The 27,312-nt window shown below is 42.1% G+C and overlaps 1 protein-coding gene across 1 annotated transcript in view; it reads right to left on the bottom strand.

Annotated features, from left to right (window-relative positions):
* Positions 1-27,067, bottom strand: part of SLC9A2 (solute carrier family 9 member A2) — a 125,746-nt gene extending 98,679 nt beyond the window's left edge. The window contains exon 1 of the mRNA XM_075562572.1: positions 26,782-27,067. Within this exon, the coding sequence (XP_075418687.1) occupies positions 26,782-27,067 (286 nt within the window). The remainder of the gene's footprint in view (positions 1-26,781) is intronic.
* Positions 27,068-27,312: the final 245 nt, after the last annotated feature.

Below are 27,312 nucleotides of genomic sequence, written 5' to 3'. Positions count from 1 at the left end.
TTAAAAAAAAAGATATAAGGTCTGGGGTCTTAAAGGCTTGAAAATAAACAAGTGGCCATCTAGCCAGGAAGTGACAAAGCCCACATGGAAGAAACACACCAGCCTGTGTGATCATGAGGTGTCAAAGGGATCAGGTATCGGGTATCAAAGAACAAAAAATCATATCATTGTGAATGAGGGGGAGTGCAGAGTGGAGACCCAAACTCATCTGTAGGCAACTGGACATCCCCTTACAGGAAGGTCACGGGGAGGAGAAAAGTGAGTCAGGATGCAGTATAGCATTGATGAAACATACAACTTTCCTCTAGTTCTATAATGCTTCCTCTCCTTATCATGATCCCAATTCTACCTTACTAATCCGGCTAGACCAGAGGATGTACACTGGTACACATAAGAGCTGGAAACACAGGGAATGCAGGGCAAATAAATCCGTCAGGTCCAATAATGACAGTAGAGATACCAAGAGGTAAAGGGAAAGGTGGGGGCAGAAGGGGAAACCTAACACAATGATCTATGTATAACCCACTCCCTGAGGGGCAGACAACAGAAACGTGGGTGAAGGGAGACATTGGTCAATTTAAGACATGAAAAAAATTATAAATTATCAAGGGTTCGTGAGGAAGGGAGGGTGGGGAAGGGAGGGAAAAGAAAATGAGCTGATACCAAGGGCTCAAGCATAAAGAAAATGTTTTGAGAATGATGCTGGCCACAAACGTACACATGTGCTTGACACAATGGACGGAAGGATGGATTGTGCTAAGAGCTATACGAACCCTCAATACAAGGATTAAAAGAAGAAGAATCTGGCGCCATGGCTTGATGTGCTTGGAACTGAAGGCTTGTTGGCTCTCAGGACCCGGATGGAGAGGAATAGGCCAAGGCCTGCCACACTTCCACTGCTTCAATGAACTTTGGACCACGTCATCCTGCTGCAGAGTCTTAAATGACCTCGGTGAGCCTATGCAGGATACTGTGAGACTGAGCGACTTCATTTACACAGCTCCCCGTTTTGTCACCATCAACTCTCTAATATCTATCGATGCTGCTGCAGGTTAATTACTTCTGTGGTCAAAAAGCTTAAGGTTCTTCCAGGAATTTTTAAAGAGACCAATAGGCAAGACACTGATATTGGTGCTGTATAAGCAGGACAATGAGTAAGGATGACTGAAGAAGAACAGAGGCTTTTGAATTATGATGTCTTCGAAGAAATACAAGCAGAACGCTCCTCCAGAGAAGTGAAGGTGGTGAGATTTCATATCATGAACCTTGGGTACGCTATCAGAAGGGACGCCATTTCTGCCAAAGCAGAGAGTCGGTGAAAAAGAGAAGGAGACAGGCTGGCTCACTGGCTGCAACAATGAGTTCAAACCCAGCAATGACTGCCAGGGTGGTCCCAGACCAGGCAGTGCTTTGATGATTGCACCCAAAGTTGCTATGAGCTAGAAGCAACTCAATGGCACCTAACGATAGCAACACGACAGAGGTGTTGCCTGGTGGCACACAGTAAGTATTTAACAACCAATTGAAGGGTTGGTGGTTCAAGTACACCTGGAGGGACCTTGAAAGGAAGACCTGGAGATCTCCTTCTGAAAATTCTGTCACTGAAGACCCCAGCGAGCAGTCCTGCTGTAGAACACAACGGATCATCAAGAGCCCAAATTGACTCGGAGACAACAGCTGTTGTTCTAGCCAATATGGAGACACAATAGGCCTTTTGCACCCTAGTCTTGTAAGAAAGCAAACCAATGTCTTTCTTCCTAAGATAAGAAAGCATGTTTATGGGAATGCTTGTATAGAAACAGTGACGAAACACTTCAGATTCTTAAGACAGTATTTATCACTTCTTAGAGTTATTCGCAATTTAAAATGTGATATTAACTTGCTAACTATTAACTGGCTTTCAAATAATAACTGGTGTTTAAGTAATCTATACAATAAAACACTATCCTTTTGACTCAAGTGGCTCAGCAGTTGAAGCAGAGTCAGTACCAAGCCCACTGACTATTCCATGCAGGAAGGTTCTGGCTGTCTGCTTCCATGAAGACTTACAGCCTCGGAAATCCTATGAGGAAGCTCCATTGGCCTCTAGAAGGTTCTGCGGTTATGGATTGAATTATGAACCTCAAAAATATATTACCTTGGCTAAATTGTGAGTCTCTGGATTATGTGAGTAGCCTTTATTTTGTGATCTGATGTAATTATCCTATGTGTCATAAATACTCACCTCTCTGATATTAATAAAGGAGCCCGAATGTTGCGGTGGGTCAAGCATTGAGCTGCTGATCACAAGCTTGTTAGTTCAATTCATCAGTCACTTTGCAAGAGAAACTTGAAGATGTCTGTTACCATGAAGATTAAGTCCTAGAAACCCTAAGAAGCAGTTCTAGATCCTTCTACAGGATGGCTATGAATCAGAATTGACTCAATGACAATGGTGGGGCTGTCATGAAGCAGATCGAGAGGCAGTTATATTGAGACATGATACAATTTATAGGATTTGGTTATATTTTAAGCAAATCTCTTTAGAGATAACAAAACCATTAGACACACGAGCAGAGATCAGAGAAACTACTACCACCAAAAAAGAAAAGCAGGGAGCAGTGTGTCTCCCTCTGATTCCGAGTCCTTGGGCTGGGAACCTTCTAGACCCAGAAGAAGCCTGAAGCCAAGACACACGGAGCTCTCCAACAAAAGCTAGGCCCACCCTATACTAAAAGAAGACAAGAACCTTCTTTCCAAACTGAGTCAACAGAGAAAGAAAGCCTTTTCTGTGAGCTAGCACCCTGAATCCTGACTTCTAGTCTCCCAAACCCTGAGAAACTACATTTCTGTTTGCGAACTCCATCCACTTGGGGCGCTTCTGTTATAGCGGCACTAGATAAAGGAGAGAGACACTTCTTGTTAAAGCACACAACCTAAGATCGTTCTCCTAATGGGTCGTGTGCTCCTCTTTGAGGTTAACTGAAGCAGGTTCTCTGTGGGGAGGGGAGTGAATGTAAGGGGCATCCTCTGATTCTAAGATGTTCCCTTCTTGCAAACAGCAGGCTCAGATTCGGGACAGCCAAGGGAACAGTGCTGAGTTTGTGTCCTGTGAATTTTACAAAGCACTCCATGAGCACGAGGTAACAATGACCAAATACATACACTTTTCAGCAGCCTCCACCCAACCCCCAAATTACAGCTGGCTTAGTTGTGCCCTCAGTGCACAGAGAGACAGCACGAAATCATCATGTCAGCACTGGGCAGTTTTCAACGTATTTCTGCCTGTGTTCTACCTGGGCGTGGAAGGTGTGCCTCCCCACCTGACCAAGCCCCAGATGTTTTGTCTACTACCTTTCGGTGGGATATACGATCCACGCAGGTTAAATACTGAGAGATGCCCTTGGACAGACACATTGATGCCACTTACTTTAGACTGAGTCTTCCCATTTAGAGAGCAGCCCTGGGGTGCAGCGGTGACACACTGGACTGAACACTGCAAGGTCGACGATTTAAAACCACCAGCTTCTCCTCAGGAGAAAGAGAACACTTTCACTACCATAAGGATTTCACCCTCAGAACCCCACAGGGGCAGTCCCTCTGAGCTGACCTGATGGCAGTGAGCTGGGAGGTGTTCTTTGTTTGTTTTGTATTCTTATTCAGAAGAACCTTTGACTCAGGTTTCCTTGGAAAGGCTGCATTTTGGCCCCATACTTGTTCCAAATCTATCACAATAGCAGCTTTAGATTTTACACCCATAAAGTTGATTCAATAGCCTTCATGATCTCAAACCTCTTTTAATTTCACTGAGCTTAGCCTCCCCCACTTTCTCTCTCTCTCTCTCTCTCTCTCTCTCTCTCTCTCTCTCTCTCTCTCTCTCTCTCTCTCTCTCTCTGTTGTCCTTTTTCAGAATGTAATGATGAGGTTCCAAGAAAGGATTCTATTTTTCTGGGAATACAAAAACCTTATTTAGGGGTGGGTAGGAGCCCCTGGGATGGTGGGGGTGGTGGTTACACATTGAACTATGATCCTCATGGTCAGGAGTTCAAAACCACAAGCAGCTCCATGGGAGAAAGACTGGGCTTTCTACTCTCATAAACAGTGACAGTCTCAGAAACCCACAGGGGCCACTTTGAGTCAGCATGGACTTGATGGCAGTGACTTTGAACAGATCGGAGGGAGTAGTGACATGCCGATGACTATTTCTAAAGATATATTTCCATAGTGGTGTGGAGGAAGGCAGGGAACCTGATGCTGGGTGAGCGGTGAGAAGGGCTTTGGTCCACAGGCAGTCCCGGGAGAGTTCCCCTCCAATGCTTGTATCTAAATGGATCCCTGATGGCATAGTGGGCACAGGTTGAGAGTTCGAAACCACCACCCAACTGTGGAAGAAAGACCAGGCTTCCTACTCCCATAGAGTTGCAGGGAAAGTTCTACCCTGTCCCAGAGGGTCACAATGAGCCAGAAGCAACTCAATGATGGTGAGAGCCAGTCTGCAGATCACATTTGGATGTAAATTTGAAGTATGGGGTTCATATCTAATATCACTTAGTGAAATGGTTGCCTTAGTTAAACCTCCATATCCAAAAAAATAAATATCAAAATATCTTCAATTAATGCAGCAATAATAATACATAAGAGATCATTTGTAAAGATTTTCACATCATTTTATTGGGGGCTCTTAGAACTCATAACATTCCATTCAATTGTATCAAGCATCATTTTCTAAGCATTTACTTTCTATTTGAGCCCTTGGTGTCAGCTCCTCTTTTTTCTCTCCCTCCACCCTCCCACCCTCATGAATCATGTATAATGTTTTGATAAACGTTGCAAAATTTTACCCATTTGTACTTAATAGTCATTATATGTACCTCGACTTTTTAATATACTAGGCTTGGGGAGGTGTAGATTCTACATAGGATGCTCCTAACGTGGCACTGCCTCCACTGGAACCCAGATTCAAAAGTTTCTACGCACACCAACAGTTGAAAGTCATTTTTATTCTATTGCCCCAGGCTACATGTTAAACCTTATTATTTGTCATTCTTTTAACCCATGCCTTAGTAAGTGATTTGTGCTAATTTTGGTTTTGTTTTTTGCCCATTGCTATAATTAAGTTGTACACGGTTCTTCAGGGAGTCGACCCAATGCATTCAACCACTTTATGTTGTAGTTTTATTTTTCGTTTGAGTTTTATTCCTTTAGGAGTCTGCCTTCTAAACAAATCTACGACTTGCTTAAAATAAGTCAATCAAAGTATAGTAAAGAAGCCTGCAATTGCCAGTAATTGCTACCTAATTTCATTTTTAATTATTAAGTGGGTCCTAGCACTACACTGCAGTCACCAGTTATTTGCATAGAAGGGGAAATATTTGCACACTGGTGGCTCCAGCTAAACAGAGAAACTATTTGGTAAATGACACTATTTTCTTTATTTGGGAGAATTGTAACATTTTTGCTCATTTTTCTTGCTCCTTGACTCTGATTAGTAGCTTCACATGGCAACTTTGTATGTATCAGAGAAGAAATTGTGTTCCATGTTTTTAATGGCTAATATTTCAGAAATATGTCTCTAGGCCTTTCAGTTGAGGCTTATCTATGTACGCTGGAACACTTTACCTTCGGGTTAGCAGCCCGGTGTGTTAGCAGACTGCACCACCCATGAGCCCATCCAACCAACAGTCAAGTTGCTGCCAAGTTGACTCTAACTAATGTCACAATTTACCATCAAGCCAACTGTGTGAGTCAAAAATCAATTCAATGGGGTTATTATCTAATCATCATCCTTCCATTTGCCCATAGTGGAAAAGCCCAAGGATGTTTTTGTGAGTACCAGATAGAAGCATCTTAAGAACCCAGGCAGATTCTACTTGTTTCGACTGCATCATATGCATCATTAAAATAACACCAACACCTACTAATTCATTGAATGGAGCAATGGATTCTCGCCGATTATACATGCTGTTTGTTCAGAGATTTAGAAAAAGTAACAATTTCCCAAATTTTGGTGGCCTTAGAATATAAAAAAGAAGCATCAAAGAAAAAAAAAAGGAAAGAAACAGAGAGAGATCGAGCGAGAGAAATTCGTACAATAGCAGCTCAGTTGTCAGGCGCCTCAGTGAACAAGCTCATCAACCAAATTCCTTTTGCAAAACCACAGAGCAGACTTTAGCACGAGTGCCCGGAAGAAGGAATGCGAGCAGTAAGGAAAAAAATAAAGTCAAATAAAGACTACTGTAAAGATCCTCCTTGATTATAGATGTGCAACAATGACAAACAGATTATGTAATTATGAGGAATGTGTTCGTGTTGCTGTTGGTAGGTGCCATCAAGTCAGTGGCAACCCGTAGCCACTTCATGTAGCACAGGAGGGCAGCTGCCCAGTCATGCTAACCGGCACTGTGGGTGCTGGGGCCGCTGTCACGGCCCCTGCGTCAATCCGTCTCAGGGATGACCTTCCCTCTTCTGCCACCCTCCGACTGAAGGAAACTACCACTTTCCCTGCCCGCCTTCTGTCCCACTTCTCGGAGGCAGACACAAGTGAAAGAGACAACTTCTTGATACCGGAAGCCTTTGTTCTAAGAGGAAGAGACAAGAAGTATCGAGACCAATTAATAAATAAATTATTGACTGCCCGGTAGTGATAACAACATATGAACAATTGTGAGGGTGACACAGGAAGGGGTAGCCGTTCATTGTATGATATGGAGGGTCACTGGGAGTTCAAGCAGACTCCGTGCACCCTAACAATGACAGGAATAGAAGCTCTGAAGAAAGGACATCCGCAAGAGGACACTGAGTGACCATGGTTATTGGTAGCTGTCTTCTACCTTCAAGTCAGACTGTTCTGACCCACAGTGTTTTCACGGGCTGATTTGGGCAAGTAGATCATCTGAGTTTTCTTTCCAGTCCATTTTCATTTGAAAGCTCCATGGGGACCTGTTGCACTTCATGGCAACACACATGCTCGACGGATAGATGGCAGTGCCTGGGCACGAGGTGCACTGGTTGGGAATCAAACCTGAGTCTCTCTCACAGAAGACAAGCATTCTACCACAGAACCACCAGTACCCCGCAGAGGGGCTGGGACAATGCCAGTCATATAAACTTGTTCTCTATCCTACTCCCTTAAAAAACAACAACAACACTTCAGAGTAAACAGTCAAAATCTATGATCTTCCAGATAAGTTGGAAGAGAACACACAAAGAATGATGTGCTCTAGGTTCAGTAGTATGGTAGCAGGTGGACATTGAGCCTCATAGTAGGGTAGCAGGTGGACATTGAGCCTCCTCGCATGCACTCCCTCAATACAATAGCACCTTGCTCAGCTAAATGGTCATTCCATGATATCCACCTTCTTGACATGATCGCTGAAGACAGACGTGTGCATAAGCAAACGTGGTGAAGAAGCTGATGTTGCCCGGCTATCAAAAATATACAGCATCTGGGGTCTTAAAGGCTTGAAGGCAAACAAGTGGCCATCTAGTGCAAAAGCAACAAAGCCCACAGAAAAGAAGCACACAAGCCTAAGTGAACACGAGGTATTGAAGGGATCAGATAGCAGACACCAAAGAACAAAAACCATCACTGTGTGATCACCTTCCCCACATAAACACTGAAGACGAATGTTCGCATAAGTAAGTGTGGTGAAGAAGGCTGATGGTGCCCGGCTATTGAGAGAGATATAGCGTCCGGGGACTTAAAGGCTTGAAAGTAAACCAGTGGCCATCTAGCCCAGAAGCAACAAAGCCCACATGGAAGCCGCACACCAACATGTGCCATCATGAAGGGCCGAGAGGACCAGGTTTCAAGTAACAAAGGCGGGGGGAAAAATCATATAATCTTGAATGAAGGGAGTGCATGATGGGGACCCAATGCCCATCTGTAGACAACTGGACATCCCTTGCAGAGGGGTAGTGGGGAGGAGATGAGGAACTCAGGGTGCAGTGTAGCAATAAACTCGCAACCTTCCTCTAGTTCTTAAACGCTTCCTCCCGCCCAATTCTACCTTACAAACCTGGTTAGACCAGAGGATGCACAACGGTACAGCTGGGATCTGGAAACACAGGGAATCTAGGACAGATGAACCCCTCAGGACCAATAGTGAGAGTGGCGATACCAGGAGGGAAGGGGGTGTAGAAAGGGAACCGATCTCAGGGATCTACATATAGCCTCCTCTCTGGGGGATGGGCAACAGGAAAGTAGGTGAAGAGATGCTGGGCAGTGTAAGATAAGATAAAATAATAATTTATAAATTATTAAGGGTTCATGAGGGAGGGGAAGGGGGTAGGGAGGAGGAGGGAAAAAAGAAAATGAGCTGATTCCAGGAACCCAAGCGGAAGGCGATGAGAATGATGAGGGCAATGAATGTATAAGGATGCTTTACTCAATTGATGTATGGATGGATTGTGATAAGAGTTTTATGAGCCCCAATAAAATGATTAAAAAAAATAAGCAGAGGAGGCTGTGGACAGAGACAATTTATCACTCTCTCAGTGGTCATTTTCAACACTCTACAGAAGTCTTTTGTTCCTACTTCTACTAATTTGAGCATGATGACTTCCCAAGCTCCACAGACCACATTAATAGCAGAGTTGAGACTACAGCACAAACTCAGCATCATCAAGGGGTTTCTGACTCACAGTCTCCCTATATAGGGTTTTCAAGACTGTAAATCTTCATGAGAGCAGACAGCATCATCTTTCCATTTGGAAGCAGCCAGGGGGTTTGAACCACCAAACTTGCAGTTAGCAAGAGTACAACATACTCTCCTAAATACCTAATCTGGGGTTACCTTTTCCAAAATTTATTTAGTCCAACACTTTCAAATTGTTCAAACTTCATACATATCTAGTATGTGCCAGATGCCATTTCCTCATAGAGATTAGGTCCTACTGATGTTATTATGGGTGTATATGTGCATCTTCCTAGATGTATTAAAATGTATGTACATGAAGTATTGAAATATATTTCCCCTGTAAATCTGTTTGGGTTGATATTTGACCTAATGTGTGTCAATTATATGCCCAAGTTATATGATTTGAACTGTAAACCCTAGCATATTAAATGTAGATTCCCAAAACCTCAAAATGTTATGTTCCATAAGGCATAAGTGGTAGAAAAAGGCTAGATCAAGATTCTAGGCCCAAGTTCTGACTCATGTTACTATGCCACCTTGAAGAAATCTCTTCAACTTCTGGAGGTCTGCATGTTTATTTATTAGTTCTTTCTGCCCTACCTAATTTAGAGTTGCTGTGAAGTTTCATTAGTTTTCTGTTAGTCAAAATGTGCATACTCAGATTATTTGAGTTCATCATTGAGAGGCTCCTGTGAAACAAACAGGGGCGGTATTGTGACTATTGACATTCCGAGTCTGTCAAACGAGGCAAGAAAGGCCATGCATAAGATGCCAGGCAGGCTGCTGGCACCAAGTGAACAGTGAGTGAGTCCAGGCACATAGAGGTGCTTCATCAACGACAGACAGATGCCGGACCTTCAATGTCTCTTCCCATGAACAACAGGACATCAGAGTAAGCCGTGTGCAGTTGCTGATAGCTGTCATGAAATTAGATCTTGATTCATAATGACGCCAAGTCCAACAGGGTAAAACACTACCAGGCACTATGCAGTTGCAGATTAAATCGTCATGCTTATAGGGTATTGCTGGCTGAAATTCAGGAATACATCTCCAGCCCGTGTCTCCTAGTCTGTCTTAGTCTGGAAGTTTTGCTGAAACCTGTTCAGCTTCATAGCATCACTCATAGCTATTGCCACCAACATGCAGATGCGGCTGCGTGTGACATGCATTGGCCAGGAACTGAGTGATAAAGAACATGGGCCGTTGATTCAGTCTGTATGGACTTGAATGCTACCTCTACCACTTCATAGCTGTGATACCTTGAACAAGTTACTTAAGCTCCTCAAATCTGTTTCCCATCTATTTTTTAAGACTGAGGCTAATAATGGAATCTACCGCTCAGAATTACCATGAGGATCAAAGGTGACAATGAATATAAAGCACGTAGTGCAGGTATGTAGCGTAGAATAATGTTCCATAGTCATTAGCTAATATCAGTTTCTTAAAGAAACTCGGATAGAGGGATTATTCAATCTCACCCATAGTCACCCTCCAATGACACAAAAAAAGATCCTGTTTGCTTTCACTACATGGATCAGATTTCCTGGCCTGTGGATCCCTAGGGAACAGCAGGAAGGGAGAGTAGCCGAATTACCAGTGATGCAGTGGCAGAAACATAGCAAGGGACTTGTTTGAATAGTCGGTGACTCTATAAGAAACTTTCTGTAAATCAAAAATACTTCAATTTTTTCATTGCACATGGAGTCTGGGCCATGTGCAATCGCACTAATTTCAGCTTAAATTTCTCAATATTATAATTATTAATGTGACTCTTCTCCCTCTGATTTTTAAACTGGTGAACCTTTGCAGGCCAGCACTAAGTGATGACATGAAGCTGACCTTTAACAACTGCTCTTGATGTCGAGTCCTTGAGAGCTTATAGAGTAATACCTCCCCCCGCCCCCCCCCAACCCGGAATTGTTGAAGAGGCTATGGTGTGTGGGTCATCTTCAAGCAAGGGCTACAATTTTTTCAAATAAAGATTAGAAATAACTTATACTAGGATGAACAATGTACAGGATTGTTGTGGGAAGTGTACTTATTATGAATCACAACATTTCAATGAGGTAATTGCAAGAGTGTAACCTACAATTTTGCATATATCCTTAATAATAACCACACTCCCATGTCTTCACATAAATTTACTCATGATTCTTTGGGCTTAAGTTTATTTTGTAAAATCATTGTTATAAAGTATTTCCTCCCTTCCAGATAAGCCCATCTGTAAATGCCAAAGAGATGGGACATATAAAGCCCTAATTCTACCAATTAAACACAAAGGTGTGGTAGGTGAATGCTCACCCAGGTCACATGACCACACTAGTGACAGAACTGGAATCACAATAAAAACTCAAGCCATCAAGTCAACACTGACTCAAAGTGACTCAAAAGGCTAGCGATCAATTGTCCCCTGAGTGCTCATCTTTATTGAAGCAGATGGCTACGTCATCTTTCTTCTGTGGCACGTATGGTGAGTGTGAACCACCAAGAGTTTGCTTAGCAGCTTCATGCTTCACTGTTCTTTCACTGTTGTGGTCAAGTCCTGTTAAGTCAGTGCCAACTGCAGCACCCCCATGTACAACCGAATGAACCACGGCCTAGTCCGGCACCATCTGCACAATCATTGCTAGGTTTGAGCTTTTTGTTGCAGCCACTGTGTCCAGCCATCTCATCAGGGATCTTTCTCTTTTCCATTGCCCTTCTACTTAACCAAGCATGATGCCCTTTTCCCCAGGGACGGGTCTCTCCTGACAACATGTCAAAGTACATGAGACAAAGTCTTGCCATCCTTGCTTCCAAAGATCATTCTGACTCTACTTCGTCCAAGAGACTTATGTTTGTTCTTTGGGAAGTCTGTGGTACTTTCAATCTTCCTCACCAGCACCATAAATCAAATGTGCAAATTCCTTTTATGGCCTTCCTTATTTAATATCCAATCTAACATGCAGATGGAACAAAACCATGGTTTGTGTTATGGGTGTGTGTGTGTGTGTGTGTTCCTGCATAAATTCCTGTTTTTCAATTATTCTTTCTGTGTAAAATAAATGTAAAAGTTTAAAAAAGTAAATAAATAAATAGCAAAACCACGAGGGGTCCGGGGTGGGAAAGCAAGGAAACGTATCAATTCATTGCACCAACATTTGAGGAGAAAAGTTACCCATGAAATATAAAACCTCAGATCTAATTATGGTATAAGGGCTATACTTAGAATATCTCAATGATCTAGGAAAACAAAACGAAGCAATTGACATTGAAAACAGAATAGAAATCAGTAGATGTGATAAGAAAAACAGCAACCAGGAACTGAAAATAACCAAGCAATCTAAGAGCCCACAAAATGATTATAGTTTAAAAGAGGAAAGAGATGCAAGGAGGAACAGACATATTAAAAACTAAACAAAAGAAAAAACCAGAAAAATCTGAATAAAAAGAAATTGATTAGAAAAAGAACCTAAAATAAGCAAACATATAATAGCTGAGAGTAAATATCCAATATATAGGTAAAGTACCCCTTAGCAGTACAGAGAAATGATTTGGAGAAGTAGAAACATAGCTAATAAATTAACTAACAAGTAGCATACATCTGAAAAACATGAAAAAATCTTTAAGCAATGTGCAATCACAAGTCTCAAGTAAGAAAAATAACTCTGTAGCTGGAAATATCAAGGAATTGGATAACGTTAGAGGTACTTTACCCACTGCTGTCTAATGGACTCCAGCTCATGAAGTTCTATCATTGTAGGACAGGGCAGAATAGCCCTGTAAGGCTCCTGAGATGCTGACATTGTGATGAGTACAGACAGCCTTATCTTGGGCTCAAACCATCAACATTCTGGTTAGCAGACCCACACTTAACCCACTTTACCACAAACTATGTTAAATGTGACTAGAGAAAAATGTCACATGACTCATACCCCTACAGGAAACAACAACAGAGACATAGTGTGAGAATTGCACCCGATCTGATCCCGCCACACTGAGGCAAAACACTAAGGGCGTGCAACAGAACAGCAAGGGAATGGAGCGGTGAAGTCCCCAGGGAATGTGCTGAAGGGGGACTATGGGGACAGGGCATGGTGCCCCAACAGACTGGACTGGAAAAGACTCCTAAAGGCCAACAAGCAATCCTTGAACTAACTACAAGCTTTTCTTTCTTGTTGTGTTGTGTTTTGTTTTTTTTGTAATTGGTCTGTTGTTGTTGCTGTTGTTTTATTGTATATTGTTGCTTGGTTTTGCTCTCTCTTGTTTTTGTGCATGTTATTATCTCTGAAGGTCTGTCTAAATAAGATAGGCTGGATGAATAATCTGGAAGAGAAAGCTACGAGACCAACAGTTCCAGGGGGGCATGGGATAGTGGGAAGTGGTGGGAAAGAAAGTGGTGTTAACAAACCCAGGGACAAGGGAACAACAAGTGATCCAAATTTCCAAATCAGTGGTGAGGAGGGTGTGGGTGGCCTGGTAGGGCATGATCAAGGGTAATGTAACCAAGAGGAATTGCTGAAACCCTGGTGGGGACTGAGCATGATAGTGGGACAGGAGGAAAGTCAAGGGAAACAGAGGAAAGAGCTGGGAGGCAAACGACATTTATAGAGGCCTAGATAAAGACAGGTACATATGCAAATACATTTCTATATGAGGATATGGAAATATATGTATATATCTATATATATATTTCTAGGTTTCATGTTAAGGTAGCAGAAGGACATTGGGCCTCCAATCAAGTACTCCCTCAATGCAAGAATACTTTCTTCTATTAAATAGGTATTCTATGATGCTCACCTTCCTGACACAACCGCTGAAAACAAAACGGGTGAATAAGTAAATGTGGTGAAGAAAGCTGATGGTGCCAGGCAAACAAAAGATATAGCGACTGGGGTCTTAAAGGATTGAAGGTAAACAAGCAGTCATCTAGCTCAGAAGCAATAAAGCCCAAATGGAAGAAGCACGCCAGTCTGTGTGATCACAAGGTGCTAAAGGGATCAGTTATCAGGCATCAAAGAACAAAAAAATCGTTTCATTGTGTGCTCATCTCCATGATATGATCATTGAAGACAAATGGGTACATAAGCAAATGTGGTGAAGAAAGCTGATGGTGCCGTTGATCAAAAGGTATAGGGTCTGGGGTCTTAACGACTTGAAGGTAAGTAAGCAGCCATCTAGCTCAGAAGCAACAAAGCCCACCAGCTGATGTAATCACGAGGTGTCGAAGGGATCAGGTATCAGGCATCATCAGAACAAAAAAATCTTACCATAGTGAATTGGGGGGGGGGGGGAGTCTAGAGTGGAGACCCAAAGTCCATTTATAGGCCACTGGACATCCCCTTGCAGAAGGGTCTTGGAGAGGATATGAGCCAGTCAGGGTGCGATGTAGCAACGATGAAACATACACCTTTCCTCTAGTTCCTAAATGCTTCCTCCTCACCCACTATCATGATCCCAATTCTACCTTGAAAGTCTGGGTAGACCAGAGGATGTATACTGGTACAGATAAGAACACGAAACACAGGGAATCATGGACAGACAGATTATCCCCTCAGGAATCCCCACAGGACCAGTGGTGTGAATGGTGATACTGGAAGGGTAGAGGGAGGGTGGATTGAAGAGGGGTAACCGATTACAACTTCTACATGTGACCTCCCACCATGGGGGATGGACAGCAAAAAAGTAGGTGAAGGAAGACGTTAGACAGGGAAAAATACAACAAAATAATAATTTATAAATTATCAAGGATTCATGAGGGAAGGGAGAGTGGGGAGTGTGGGGAAAAATGAGGACCTGATGCCAGGGGCTTACATGGAAAGCAAATGTTTTGAGAGTGATGAGGGCAATGAATGTACAAAGGTGCCTTACACAATTGATGTACGTATGGAATGTTATAAGAGTTGTATGAGCCCCTAATAAAACTATTAAAATAATAATAATAATTCCAAAGGATAATACGAGTGACAGAACAAGTCACAAAACAGTCAAAGCCAAGCGAGTCAATTCTGACTCAGAGAGATGCTCTAGGACATGGGTAGGACTGTCCCGGTGTTTTCCCGAGACCATTACAGCTTACAAGAGTAAAAATCTCAATCTTTCTCCCATGAGCAGCTGGTGGTTTGAACTCTTGACCTTGTGAATAGCACACCAATGGTAACCACTATGCCATCAGGGCTAGAGTCAGTAAAAAGAGGACAAAAATTAATAAAAGGGTATAATCTAAGTGATAAGTGATACTCTGGCCAACCACAAAATTCCTAAAAGGTTATCAATCAGTACCAAGACATATAATTATTCAACAGTAAAAAAAGAAATATATATTTTTAAAAGATCAAGGGAATATACCATTCTTAGGTCTTCCCTAACGTATTTACTAAAGAGCATATTTCAGTTAAAAGAAAGGTTGTAGAACTAACTGTAGAACTTTCTATAGGAAAGGTTGTAGAACTGACCATGAAGAAAATCTTGTAAACATGCTTGTGAATCTATTTAAATGCTTATTAAAAATAATAATTTGGACCCATCTCCCAGAGAGGTGGTTACACATAGATCCCCAAGATCGGTTCTCCCTTTCTATACCCCCTTCCCTCCCAGTGTTGCCACTCCCACCGCTGGTCCTGAGGGGTTCATCCATACTAGATTCCCTGTGTTTCCAGATCCCTGCTGCACCACTGTGCATCCTCTGGTCTAACCAGGTCCGCAAGGCAGAATTGGGATCATGATAATTGGGAGGGGAGGAAGCATTCAAGAACTAGAGGAAGGTTTTGAGTTTCATTGTTGCTACACTGAACCCTGAGTGACTCATCTCCTCCCCACTACCCCTCTGCAAGGGATGTCCAGCTGTCTAGAGATGGGCATTGGGCCCCAATCACGCACTCCCCCTCATTCACGGTGATATGAATTTTTTTCCCCTGCCTTTGTTGTTTGAGACTTGTTCCCCTCTGCCCTTCACAATCACACATGTTGGTGTGCTGCTTCCGTGTGGGCTTTGTTGCTTCTGGGCTAGATGGCTGCTTGTTTACTTTTAAGCCTTTCCCCAGATACTATATCTCTCAATAGCCGGGCACCATCAGCCTTCTTCACCACACTTGCTTATGCACACATTCGTCGTCATTTATGTGAGGAAGGTGATCACACAATGATGGTTTTTGTTCCTTGGTGTTGGGCAATGGGAAGGTGGGTGAGGGGAGACATCGGGCAGTGTAAGATAAGATAAAATAATTATTTATAAACTATTAAGGGTTCAGGGGAAAGTGGGGAGCGGGGAAGGAGGGAAAGAGAAAAAAAGGAAAACGAGCTGATTCCAGGAACTCAAGTGGAAGGCAAATTCTGAGAACGATGAGTGCAACGAATGTATAAGGGTGCTTTACTCAGTTGATGTATGTATGGATTGTGATAAGAGTTGTATGAGCCCCAATAAAAATTATTAAATTAAATAATAATAATTTGGGGAAAGTTTAATACAAATAGGTTCTAAATTACAAAGGCAAAAATTGTAATAATGAAACAAAAGCACAGCAGCTATGGATAATTTAAAGTTCTTGCATTATTCATAATGAAGATTCTACTACTAATAAAAATAGCAAATACTATGCTAACTAAATTCCAGATATTTTTAATACTTCTTATGTGTTAGCTACTTCACTTCCCATAAGACCATATGCTGTTGATGCATTCATTGATCTGAGTTTGCCACAAAGGTAATTAGGCCCTGAGGGTTTCAGTAGCTCATTCAAGATCACATGACTGCAACATACGGGGTCAAATATACCTGAAATCTGAGACAGTCACGCTGTTTCTACTTTTATTAAATCAGATAATCATATTAAATATTTGAGAATGACCATAAAAGCTTTAGATTTAGAATGGATTTTAGTGCATACAAAAGAAAAATATGAGCCAATAAAAAGTAAGACAAGAAATGAAATTAATCACAGTATATAAAAGTACAATAAATAGAAAACCAAATAATAATAAATGTATTAGTACAACAAATTTAAAAGGATTAAAGTCTTTTTAAAGACAGGAATTTCAAATTTTTTAATAGGGATACAAAATCATGTTATACATGGTTCAATGAGATATTGCTAAAAGAAAACGATTTGGCTGAGGGTATGGGGAAAGATGTATATGAAAAGGATAGATGTAGGAATCAAAGATATGGACAAAGATATATTCGTATGTGCAAGTCTACTTTATCGTTGAATAACAATAGAAGATTTGCTAAAACTGACTTTGAAGCACAAAGAACTATTGAAACAAAGAACGCAGTAACTCGTGGTATAGTTCACACAGAAGATGCAACAACATCGACCCAGTGCATAGCTGATAACATAGCATCAAAATAGATATTAAAATTTGACAAAATTAAAAGCCGTGATTAACCCCTACAATCCTAGGAACCAATGTTAATAAACTTCAAAATGGGAAAAAGAAGCTAAAAAGTTGGTTAGACTATTGATAATCTAAACATTAAACTCAGAATTTTGTTCTAATCTGTATGTGCTAATGTATATATAAAACACAGCCCCCGACAAATAGAGAGTATGTATCCTTTTGCAGGTAGACATTTTTAAATCACCACATATGCCTCGGAGGCTGTCTCAGGCAATCCCCAAACCCCATGCCATAAAGACTGCACCATGCCGCCAAACCACAATAAAAGATTAATAAAACACAAAAGCAATCACAAACTTCATGTGCTTATTAACTAAAATGTATAATTGGATTAAAGAAAAAATGGCAAGGGCAATTGAAAATACATAGGACTGAATAACTGAATACAAGTGAGAGTTTTGTATATCAAAGATTTACAAAATAATTAAAGCAAGATAGATAGGTATGTTTCTAACTGTAAATGTGTATACTGTTATTTCTCCAAGCTATATTCATTTGCATCATGAGAATTCATCTTTCAGAAAAGTTTCTTTTAATAATCCTATTTCTGCTCAAGAGGCATTTCTCTGACTTGATTTCTCTGATTTAACAAACTAGGTATTCTGAGTTTCAAAGTTTATAAAACTTTTAATAATTCAACTGAGCATTTTACGAACCCAAGGTTAAAGATTCTGATAGGAAATCCCCCACACAGTCATCTATGTAGTTAAATCCCTGTCATGTTGTGTCAAATTCTCCTTTCAGAAAAGGTAGCATTAGCTCACTATTTACACAGTATTAAATAATCTGTTGCATTAATTTTTCTTTTATAATTTCCTTTTTGTTATTATTACCATTAATAAAATACATCTGTGTAAGCTATGCATATCATGAATAGATTTTTATGTATCATATTCTGAAGTGTACAATGTATCGTAGCTTTTAATTTAATGAGAACAGTCCATAATATTGGGAAATTGATTAAGAAAAAATCGCTCTTAACAGTTAGGTTAGTAAGGTCAACCATTGTTGTGATTGTTGCTCTTGTGGTTAGGGGCCGTCGAGTTGTTTCAGACACATAGGGGCATTCAGCACAACAGTGCAAAACACGGCTCTGGTATGCATCCTCCTCACAACTGTTGTTCTGTTTGGACACAGTATGGGAGACCCTGTCTCAAGCATAGGGTCCTTTTTCAGGACCAGGTGCAAAGAATATGAGACAAAGTATCATCAACCTTGCTTCTATAGCAGCCATTGTGTCCATTCCAGCAAGACTGATGTTACTTTAGCATACATTCATGTCAGTTTTAGAGCTCAGGAGCTCATAAAGGTATTTATTATTAAAAGTATTAAAACATGAATTATGTTTCCAACCATGGGTTTTGTTTGCTTGTTTTTAGCAATGTTTCCCTCATAAATTTTTTGTGTGTTGATAAGTTGGCTCCAACTCATAGTGACCCTACAGGACAGGGAAGAACTGCCCTGTAAGATTCCTGAATTGTAATCTTTAAGTATATGTGTAGGACATATACATATAACCGTGAAACTTCCTGGTAGGCTTAAATTGCTAAACTTTCAAATAGCAGCCAAGAACTTCCCCACTGCACCACCAGGGTTTCTACTTAAAAGGTGAGAGTGGAGAGATTAGAAAACAAGTAACTTTATCATTAGTGAACAAAGCTTCTAATTCAAATATTTAAAAATAAGTTAGAATAGTAAATTCCCAGGAAATAGGACATGTTAATAAATGGTAGCACCCAAATTAATAAATGTACAACCAACCCAAATTTAATTATTCTTAAAAGTAATAAAGACATACATTTTAGAGATTTTTAATTAAGGTGAAAAAGAGATAAAAATAACAAGATTGAAAATAAGAAGAAAACAAATGAAGATTAAAATGGAGATTTAATAGATCATAAATAGAACTTTCTGCCAATTTGAAGATATAAACAAAAATAAGAATTTTCCAGAAAAATATAGCTTACCAAAATTGATTTAAGAAGACATAAATAAACCAAATAGCATTATAACCATTACAACAGGTTATCATTAATCAAAATCTTTGCAAACTATTTTTAGGTGAATTTTTTTTAATCCTACAATGAATAGACAATTTTACACAAAAGATTCTTTGTATACTTCTCAGGTCTTCAAGATAGATGAAATACTTCTGTAAAGCATGAAGTATCCCGTTAATGATAAATATTGTTTTCATTGTTATAGTTGGTGAAAGATACAAATTTTTCAACTGGTGAGCATTTACGTGATATCCATTAAGAAAGTTACAATGACATTTCTGAGGTAGAACTATAGTGATAAATGCTACAAGGTCACCTCCCAAGAAGGCATCTGAATTGATCATTAGAAAGTTGATGAGACCCCCTTTCATAGAGGAAACAGAAAATATATGCCTGGCAAAATGGAAGAACATGAAGGCTTCAGGATATTTATATTTATATACATGTACTTGCAAATCAGTAAATGGCAGAGAAGAAAGCACATGCCATCGGAAACATCTTTCTTTCAAAGTCTTCACATGTGATGTGACTCAAATAATCATACGTAAAAACCATGAGTTCGCTCTTTACCAGTGTCAGTCTCACCAACCAGACTGCCGAGGCCTCAGGAAAGCCATGCATGACACTAAGAAACAGACCGAGGCAACTGATACAATACAGACATCAGAATACCTGAAATTCAGCTCATACGAAACTCTAAGGTTGCATATTTCAAATCCAGGATTTTCTGGACACCAGGGGAGACACCTCCACTGACCATAGTGCTTTCTGTCATTCTTAAAATAGTAAGAGTACAAGGCCCTGAATCAGTAGGGGGATTCAGCTGACTCCCCCCAGTTCTCACCAGTTCAGCAGAACCAGTCTGTAAGTTTTTGTTGGGTTTGGTGAACCAGGTGTTAAAATGGCACTTGTAATCAGATTTCTCCCTAAGATAGGCAGATGGGGAGCCACCTAATGTGGACATCGCAAATTTACAATTCTTATTCTTTCTTATTGTTTGTCTGCACAGCTTATGTGCCCGTAGTAATGTCCAAACCATCCATCAATCTAAATAGAACTAAACTTTGCAGTGTTTATTGATTCATTTCATAAAACTTGCTATATGTCTGATGAAATAGTACATTTTTCTTCCTTTGTGTTGGTTACTTCAGTAAATAAACAAATGAAAAGGAACAAGTGACAACAACCAGAGGGTGACACACTGTCATTCGTTTCAGCTCAACAGCCATGCCCCAAATTCCCATGAGGTATAATGAGTGAATTATACAATTCCCAAAAGTGTTCCAAGAGCTAAAATATTGTCAGAACCATTGTTTCACGTTCAGCAGAAGAGGAGTATTTCAAAGATGTACATAGTATGCTCAGAGAAGATAAGCCGCCTGTTGTTGTTTTGTTGCTGTTGTTGTTGTTTCCATAGACCCACAGTGCGCTTTAATGCTGTGAAGATGCAAGCCTGTCCCTGAGCCAGTGCTGTCCCCTTGCTGCCTCAGGTCCCTGAGCTAGGGGGACAGAAGACAATGACTACTGTTTCCACTGGTTTATTTGTTCATTCACTATCGCCTACCTCTAAAGGAATCGGATTCTAATACCGCAGTGAAAAGATGGATAAGAATAAATCACATTGTTGATGATGCTTGGATGACATTGAACAATATTGCAAGTGAGGATGCCAATCAAGAAGCTATATGGAAAATATCTACAATAACAGCTTTATTGTTTCACAGGCAGGTATTATTTAATATGCTCTCATTAACATTCTAAGCTCTTGTAATATAATCTAGTTTGTGCCCCTCTTTTATTGTTGTTATTTAAGTATTAACTATCTGGAACAATAGACTACCTTTCTATCAATCATTTTTAATACTTGAAGTGGTTTTTAGGGCACAAACCAGTGGTTAAGTTATTTGAAGCCCATCACTGTTCTGAATTCCAGAGCAGCAAGAGAAAGGGATATGGAAATAATTGACAATGACAGTGAGTTTGTTTTTTAACATTTTTAACCCCAACATGGGGAAAATGATATGGAAAAAAAGCAGAGGGCATGGTGTCATGTCAACTTGAAGATATATCAAAGTGTAGGCATGGTATTCAACCAGTCAGCCTGATGTTGCCTCCTTGTGGGCATCACCCTCCTATGAGGAGGGTCCTGGGAACCTCCCCTTCTCTCTGCCTTGATAGCAGCCAGAGCCCTGGAGATGTGTCCACTGCCGTTGGATGCTTAAAACTTTGCACCCACCAGCTCTGATATCCTTGCATTCTGCACCATTGCTTGTGACTGCGTGAGTCTTAAGAGGGACTTATGGACTAGTATCTGACTTATGGACTTGAGTTGGACTTGGCTGGGATGTTTTCCTGATATATAGAACTTCTTGATATAAAGCTCTTTCTCTTACACATATATTTATATGAATGTCACCAGATTTGTTTCTCTAGTCAACCTGGTCTAATACACATGGGGACACCTAGCATACGGGAAACAAACATGGCAAGTCCACTAGACATCAAGAACCAAAGGACGTCTTTGGGGAAGCTACATAGGTCAAATGAGGGAACTCTGTTCAAGGACACAGTACCGAACAAATCCCCTGCTTTTTAAGTAACAATATCCTTTAGTCAAACTATATACCCAAGTTCATTCAGGTGTTTTGATTTCCAGTTTAGCACAAACCCCACTGACCTATTTAATGCACTAGGAAGTCAGAAGAGATGCTTTTAAAACACATCAGGACATTTTGGTTTTTTCCTTATTCTTTGGCCATCTATTATTCCAGGCTGCACAACTCCATTCCCGTGCACAGGAGTTATCTAGCGAAGCATGAATTTACTATTAATTTAAAAATCAACATTTTCACCACCTCACACCAGCACTGAGAGCATAGGAGAGAGAGAGAGAGAATGAATTACAAATGCTGGAAAGAGTGAGGAGAGATTGGAAGACTCACTGCTGGCGGGCCTGTGAAACAGAGCAAGCATTCTGGGAAGCAGTAACGGCACTTCCTCACACACTAGGAATAGAAATGCCGCATGCCATAACCATCGAGCTACTTTGCACATATCCTACAAGCGCAGCACCAGCCGATATGGGCACACTCATGATCACCACAGCAGTGTGCACAATAGCAAGCAAGTGGGACCAAACTGAGTGCGTAGTATTCCACACAATGGAATAGTGCGCATCATTAAGGAACGATGAGGAAACAGAATCACCTCATGGCATGGATGAATGTGGAGGGCGTTATGCAGCGTGATGTTGGTCAATCACCAAAGAACAAATATTGTGTAAGAAACGGTTAGAAAGATAAAATAAAGATTTTCATACCCAAAGAAGCAGACGTTGATGGTTACCAGGCATGGGAAGAAAAGAGAGGGAAGAGAAAGCAGCAGGCTTCAGGATATGAGGTATGAATTTGGATGACGGGCAAGATAATGTCCTACAGGAGGGACAACAGAAAAAAAGAGACAGGGCAAGGCAAGCCATTGGGAGGTTTGATCAGTCGTTAAAGATGTTGAATACAAAAATGATTATCTAAATTGTAACCCCCCCCACCAAGTCCACAATAAAAAGTTGTACAAAATAAATACATGGGGGAAATAATACTCGTGTGAACACATATATTTTTTAAAAAGAAGAACAAGTAAGCATCTATAAAGGTGGACAGCAGGTGCAATATTGGGCCGAGAGATGTCGCCAACAGCTTTGACACTTTTCGAAAGGGTATTAAACATGCTACATTCTTGGATGTCAAATGCATTCATATATGCCATAATTGTCATCATCCGTAGCAACATAAGGCTTACAACTACAGGACTGTTTCCTTGACCAAATAATGAGAGAGTGGCTTTCCCCAATAATCAGATAAAACAATGACCACTTGAATCCTTCAATACTTCAAGAAAGGGGTCCTTAAAGCACGACATTCTTTAATGTCGCACTAAAGAATAGACTTTCTCACTTCTGATTGTACTATTACGAAAAATCAGGTTGCTTTGTCATCTTGAAAGGAATTCTGAATTCATCATTAGGTATTATTTAAACTGTTCACAAATGTCATTGGACACATCAGTCTTGAGCAGCCTGCTCTCCTTGTTTAGATAAATCTTTGGTAATGGTTTCGTCATGTTCTCTGGGACAAATAAGTTCAAGTCTAACAGACAGGTGTCATAAAAGCATCTTAAATATACACTATGCGTCTTGCACTAATTAATTAACTTTTCGATGACCTCATACCACATGAGTAGCTCAATTCATTCCCTTTCCCAAATATGAGCAAATCAAGTCACATAATGTCCAAAATGCAAACCCACTGCCCTCAGTCAATTCCAAATCACAGCGACCCTAAATAGAGCCTCTATGAATATATGTATTTAAGCAGGCAACCTCCTATTATTCTCTCAGAGCTGCTGGTTCATTTGAACCGCCAGCCTTGCGGTTAACAGGCCAAGACCCAACCCACAGTGCCCCCAGGTCTCATTAATAATATCTCCACCCAATGCAAAGTGAAAAGAGAATCCAAATGACTTGATGACTGTTCGTAGGCTGTAAGAACATTCCATACTACAAAGGCATCCTCCCTCGAAAGCCAAACAGAAAGCTCAGAGCCCCAAGAGACGGGGACCTTGAACAGGGGAAGAGATCTCTTGGCAATTCCAGATATTTTAGAAACAGAGTTGCAACCTGAGGACAGTGCTGGGCTCTAGACAGGAAATGCCTACAGAGATACTCCAAGCACTGGTTTTTAGATTCTAAAACCATACTGGCTCCATCATGGTACTCCCCACTTGGCTGCTCTGAGGGTGCTCTGGCCAGAAGGGAGGAACTCCCAGCTCATGCCTGTCTCCCCAGATGCGAGGAGTTCAGAGGAAACAGTAACTAGAAGCAGGAGACAGTCAGAACGCACTGGAAGCAGGTGGGCCAGCATGATAGGACAGCACATAGTGAAACACAGTCAGTCTAAGAGAGACCAGCAATGGAGACAAGTAGAACAGAAGTAGGCCAGGGAACACCGGGGAGTTTCCAGTAGTTCCCAGGAAAATGCTATTTTTCACTTGATTCCATTTTTCAACAAACGTTTGACACCCCCAGGTGTCACAACTGATGTAAGGAGACTGCTAAAAGGCCCCTAACTACACTTGCGAGGGAATTTCAGGTTGGTGAGTTGATGTTAATGGGCGATAGTGCTGGCCCAACTCAAAGACTGTTATCAGTGCCACTGAATTGTGCCTGGAGAAGCTGGTGAATGAGTGTCTACTTTGCTGTGTATGTTTTCAACAATAACAAAGTAAGTTGTGCGTTTTTAAAATAAAAAAATCTACCCGGTGAAGTCTCTACACAACCACAGATGTCTTTCAACAAAATACTACCAAGTAAAATGAATTGACGAAGGTCGCCAAGATCCAGTACGAAAAGGCAGCCCACAGCAGGCGAACCCTGAGTGAGACCCAAGCGAGGAGACATGGGAGGCAGCCTGGGCCAGTGGAAACGCAGGGGAGTGCCAGACTCAGCACACTTGCTCCTGCTCCTGTTATGACCACGGCCACTGCTAGTGAAGATGCCATTCACCATCCAGTGCTTGCCATGTGTGTCTCACATCATTCTAAGAACACTGTACACTTCCATTCTCAACCCTCGCCACATAACAAGCATCTGGGACAGATGCACGGGGAGAGAAAAAACAGGTCTCAGACAGACCTGGGTGGAATCCTGGCTTACCACCCACAAGCAAGTTAATCTTCTTGTTTCTCCATTTCCTCTTTCTGAAACTGGGGTGGTGGTGGGGTAATCATACCTGCTTTTGATGGTTGTTTAGAAAATTTGAGATAATGACCTTAAATGGTTACTAGCGGCTGCTATTAATGCAATTAATCAGATTAAGATAATCAAAAGTAATGAACAGAGGAAAGAAGTGTAGTGACATGGAAATGGCAACAAAGAAGCAGAGACGGAAACCTGGCACAAGCCAGTCCTCCTTGGGAACCAGGCTGGAGGCTTGGAGAGCGTAAGACAATGAGGGGTGAAATAAGAGCCTAAGAGGGCTGACTCTGGCACCTTCTCCTGGTGGACATGTGGGCAGCACCTGGGGACTCTTTGAGCTTCAGTTGCCACTCTTATGAACTAAGGGACTTCTGCTTACGAGTGGGGATGCGATCCACATGATCAGCAGTTTGAAACCACCTCAGTGGGAGAAAAACTGGGCTTATCTACTCCCATAAACAGTTACAGTGTGTGGGGGGGTGGGAGGTGGGGGGGTGGATTGCTGTGAGTCAGCAGTGAGTTTTCCTATATTGTATGCTGTTGTAAGAACTCCGGGAAGAGATGGCATCTGGGTTTGTTATTATAGGCAGGGAATTATTTAAATGTGCATATCTGCTTCATATATGAGGAAGTCCATTTCCTATTCTTTCATCCTATTATCTTATTTCTCAGGTATCATTAGAACATTCAACTGACAGAACCACGTCAAAACCAGGCAATTACAGACTGCCAGGTAATTAAATATTATGGACCTCCTTTGGTCACCGCTCAAAGAAGCTAATTAATTTTCCTGACATTGAAGGTGCCCTTCAGGTTTACCTCCAACAATTTACATATTTCCTACAAGCATGCTTTCCTCCCAGTGGAGTACACTTTTGTTTACTCGTCTGGAATATTGTTCCCTCTCATTTCCAAATGACCATATATCCTAGCTGTCTTTGTAAACCCAGTTTCAATGTGACCTCTCCTCAAAGAAATGATCCTTGCCTCTCTGCCACATTATGCACTCTCACCTCCTCACCATACTTAGCCCGTTCCTGTCTTATAATCCCGGGTGAGTACGCTATCTCTCCTATGTATCAATAAACTCCTTCCTGGAGGACAGGCAATATATCACTCCTTTCTTTATGGGATCCTTCCTCACCTTGTCCTATTATCAAAGGATAAATGCATACATGGTAGGAAATCCTTTGTCATAATGAATTTTTCTAAATGATTTCATTCAACTGATAGATTGTAAAAGAAATACAAATGTCTGAAAATATGAATAAAAATACATTAAAGCATGAAGACCATAATATAAAAGTTTTCTTGGGCGCGGGGGTGAAGATGAAAAAGGAGGTACCCGGTCTTCCTTTTTGAATGAGAGTTAGAGGTGTTTTTGAAAAGTAGGTTAATTATTTTTAAAAATGCATCTCACTTCAGTCACCTCTTTAGGGACAGAAAGCAAAAAAAAAAAAAAAAAAACCGCTTCCTGGACAGTGACCATCTCAGCCCCAAAGAGGGAGGGGGCGGGGCATTCCTGTTCAGGTTGCAGGCGCTCAGGTGTCCCTGAGCCCTTTCCAGGCACTATTAGCCAGCCTCACAAGGCAGGGTCCCTGTGGCTGCCAAAGTGCTTCTCTCCCTCAAGCAGCCAGAGCATCAAAAGTGTTCACCTGAGAGCTAGCCCTGCACCTCTCTCAGGTGCAACTGATGAAATTCGCCCACTGGCCTCCTCCCTCAGTAAACAGGTCTCGGCTTTAGCGGTGGGCTGTCAGATCATTCGAAGCTGGGAGAGCAGCAAATCGCTAGTTTCCCAGGGCTGCTTCTGTAGGGTCAGGTCACAGCGAGTCCTCTTAGGAAGCAGAGCATGAAGCTGCCCCTCCCTGGAATCCCTTTTGACCAGTAGAACCCGCTTTCTAAGTCACCCCCTGTCTTGGTCCCAGGAGAGATGGCCACGACTTAGAGGTCAACTTGCTGACCCCAACACTTTCGGTCCTCCTCTTCAGACCGCCCCATTCCCCACCAAGTGGGGTCAGCCCAGCTCGCTCACCGATCTTGGCCAGCGACGCCAGCAGGATCCACAAGGTGATCTCGAAGGGGATCTGCACATGGGGGTAATCCAGGGTGAACACCGGTAGCCGACTCTCCTCGAAGGGTGTCGTTCCGGGCGCCAGGACGCTCCCAGGGCTGGGCGAGCTCGAGCTGGTGCCCAGAGCCCTGGGCGCGCCCTGCAGGGTCTCTGCCAGGGCCCCCGCCGGCCAGGCCACCTGGAGGAGCAGCAGGAGCAGCAGTGACGCCAGCGGCCGGAGGCTCCGCCCGGCACCCGTGGGCTCCATTGGGTCCATTGCCGGGGCGGCCACGGGATCCAGCGCTCGGTGTGCGGTGCGCTCAGCGCATCACGCAGGGGCAGCGCTGCCCGCTGGACGCCGGGAGGTGAGGGACAAGCGGGGACCGCCTGCCGCCTCCGCCGCCACCACGGCCGGTGCCGAGTCTCCGCAGCCAGAGGGTGCGCTTGAGGCTCCGAGCCGGCGGTCCGCCCGGAGGTGCGCGCAAGGCGATAGCCGGCTGGGGCGCGGACTCG

The sequence above is a fragment of the Tenrec ecaudatus genome, chromosome 11, assembly GCF_050624435.1.
Source record: "Tenrec ecaudatus isolate mTenEca1 chromosome 11, mTenEca1.hap1, whole genome shotgun sequence".
In the NCBI taxonomy this organism is placed as follows: domain Eukaryota; kingdom Metazoa; phylum Chordata; class Mammalia; order Afrosoricida; family Tenrecidae; genus Tenrec; species Tenrec ecaudatus.
Note: the sequence above shows the minus strand (reverse complement) of the source record. Positions and strands in the feature narration are given on the sequence as shown.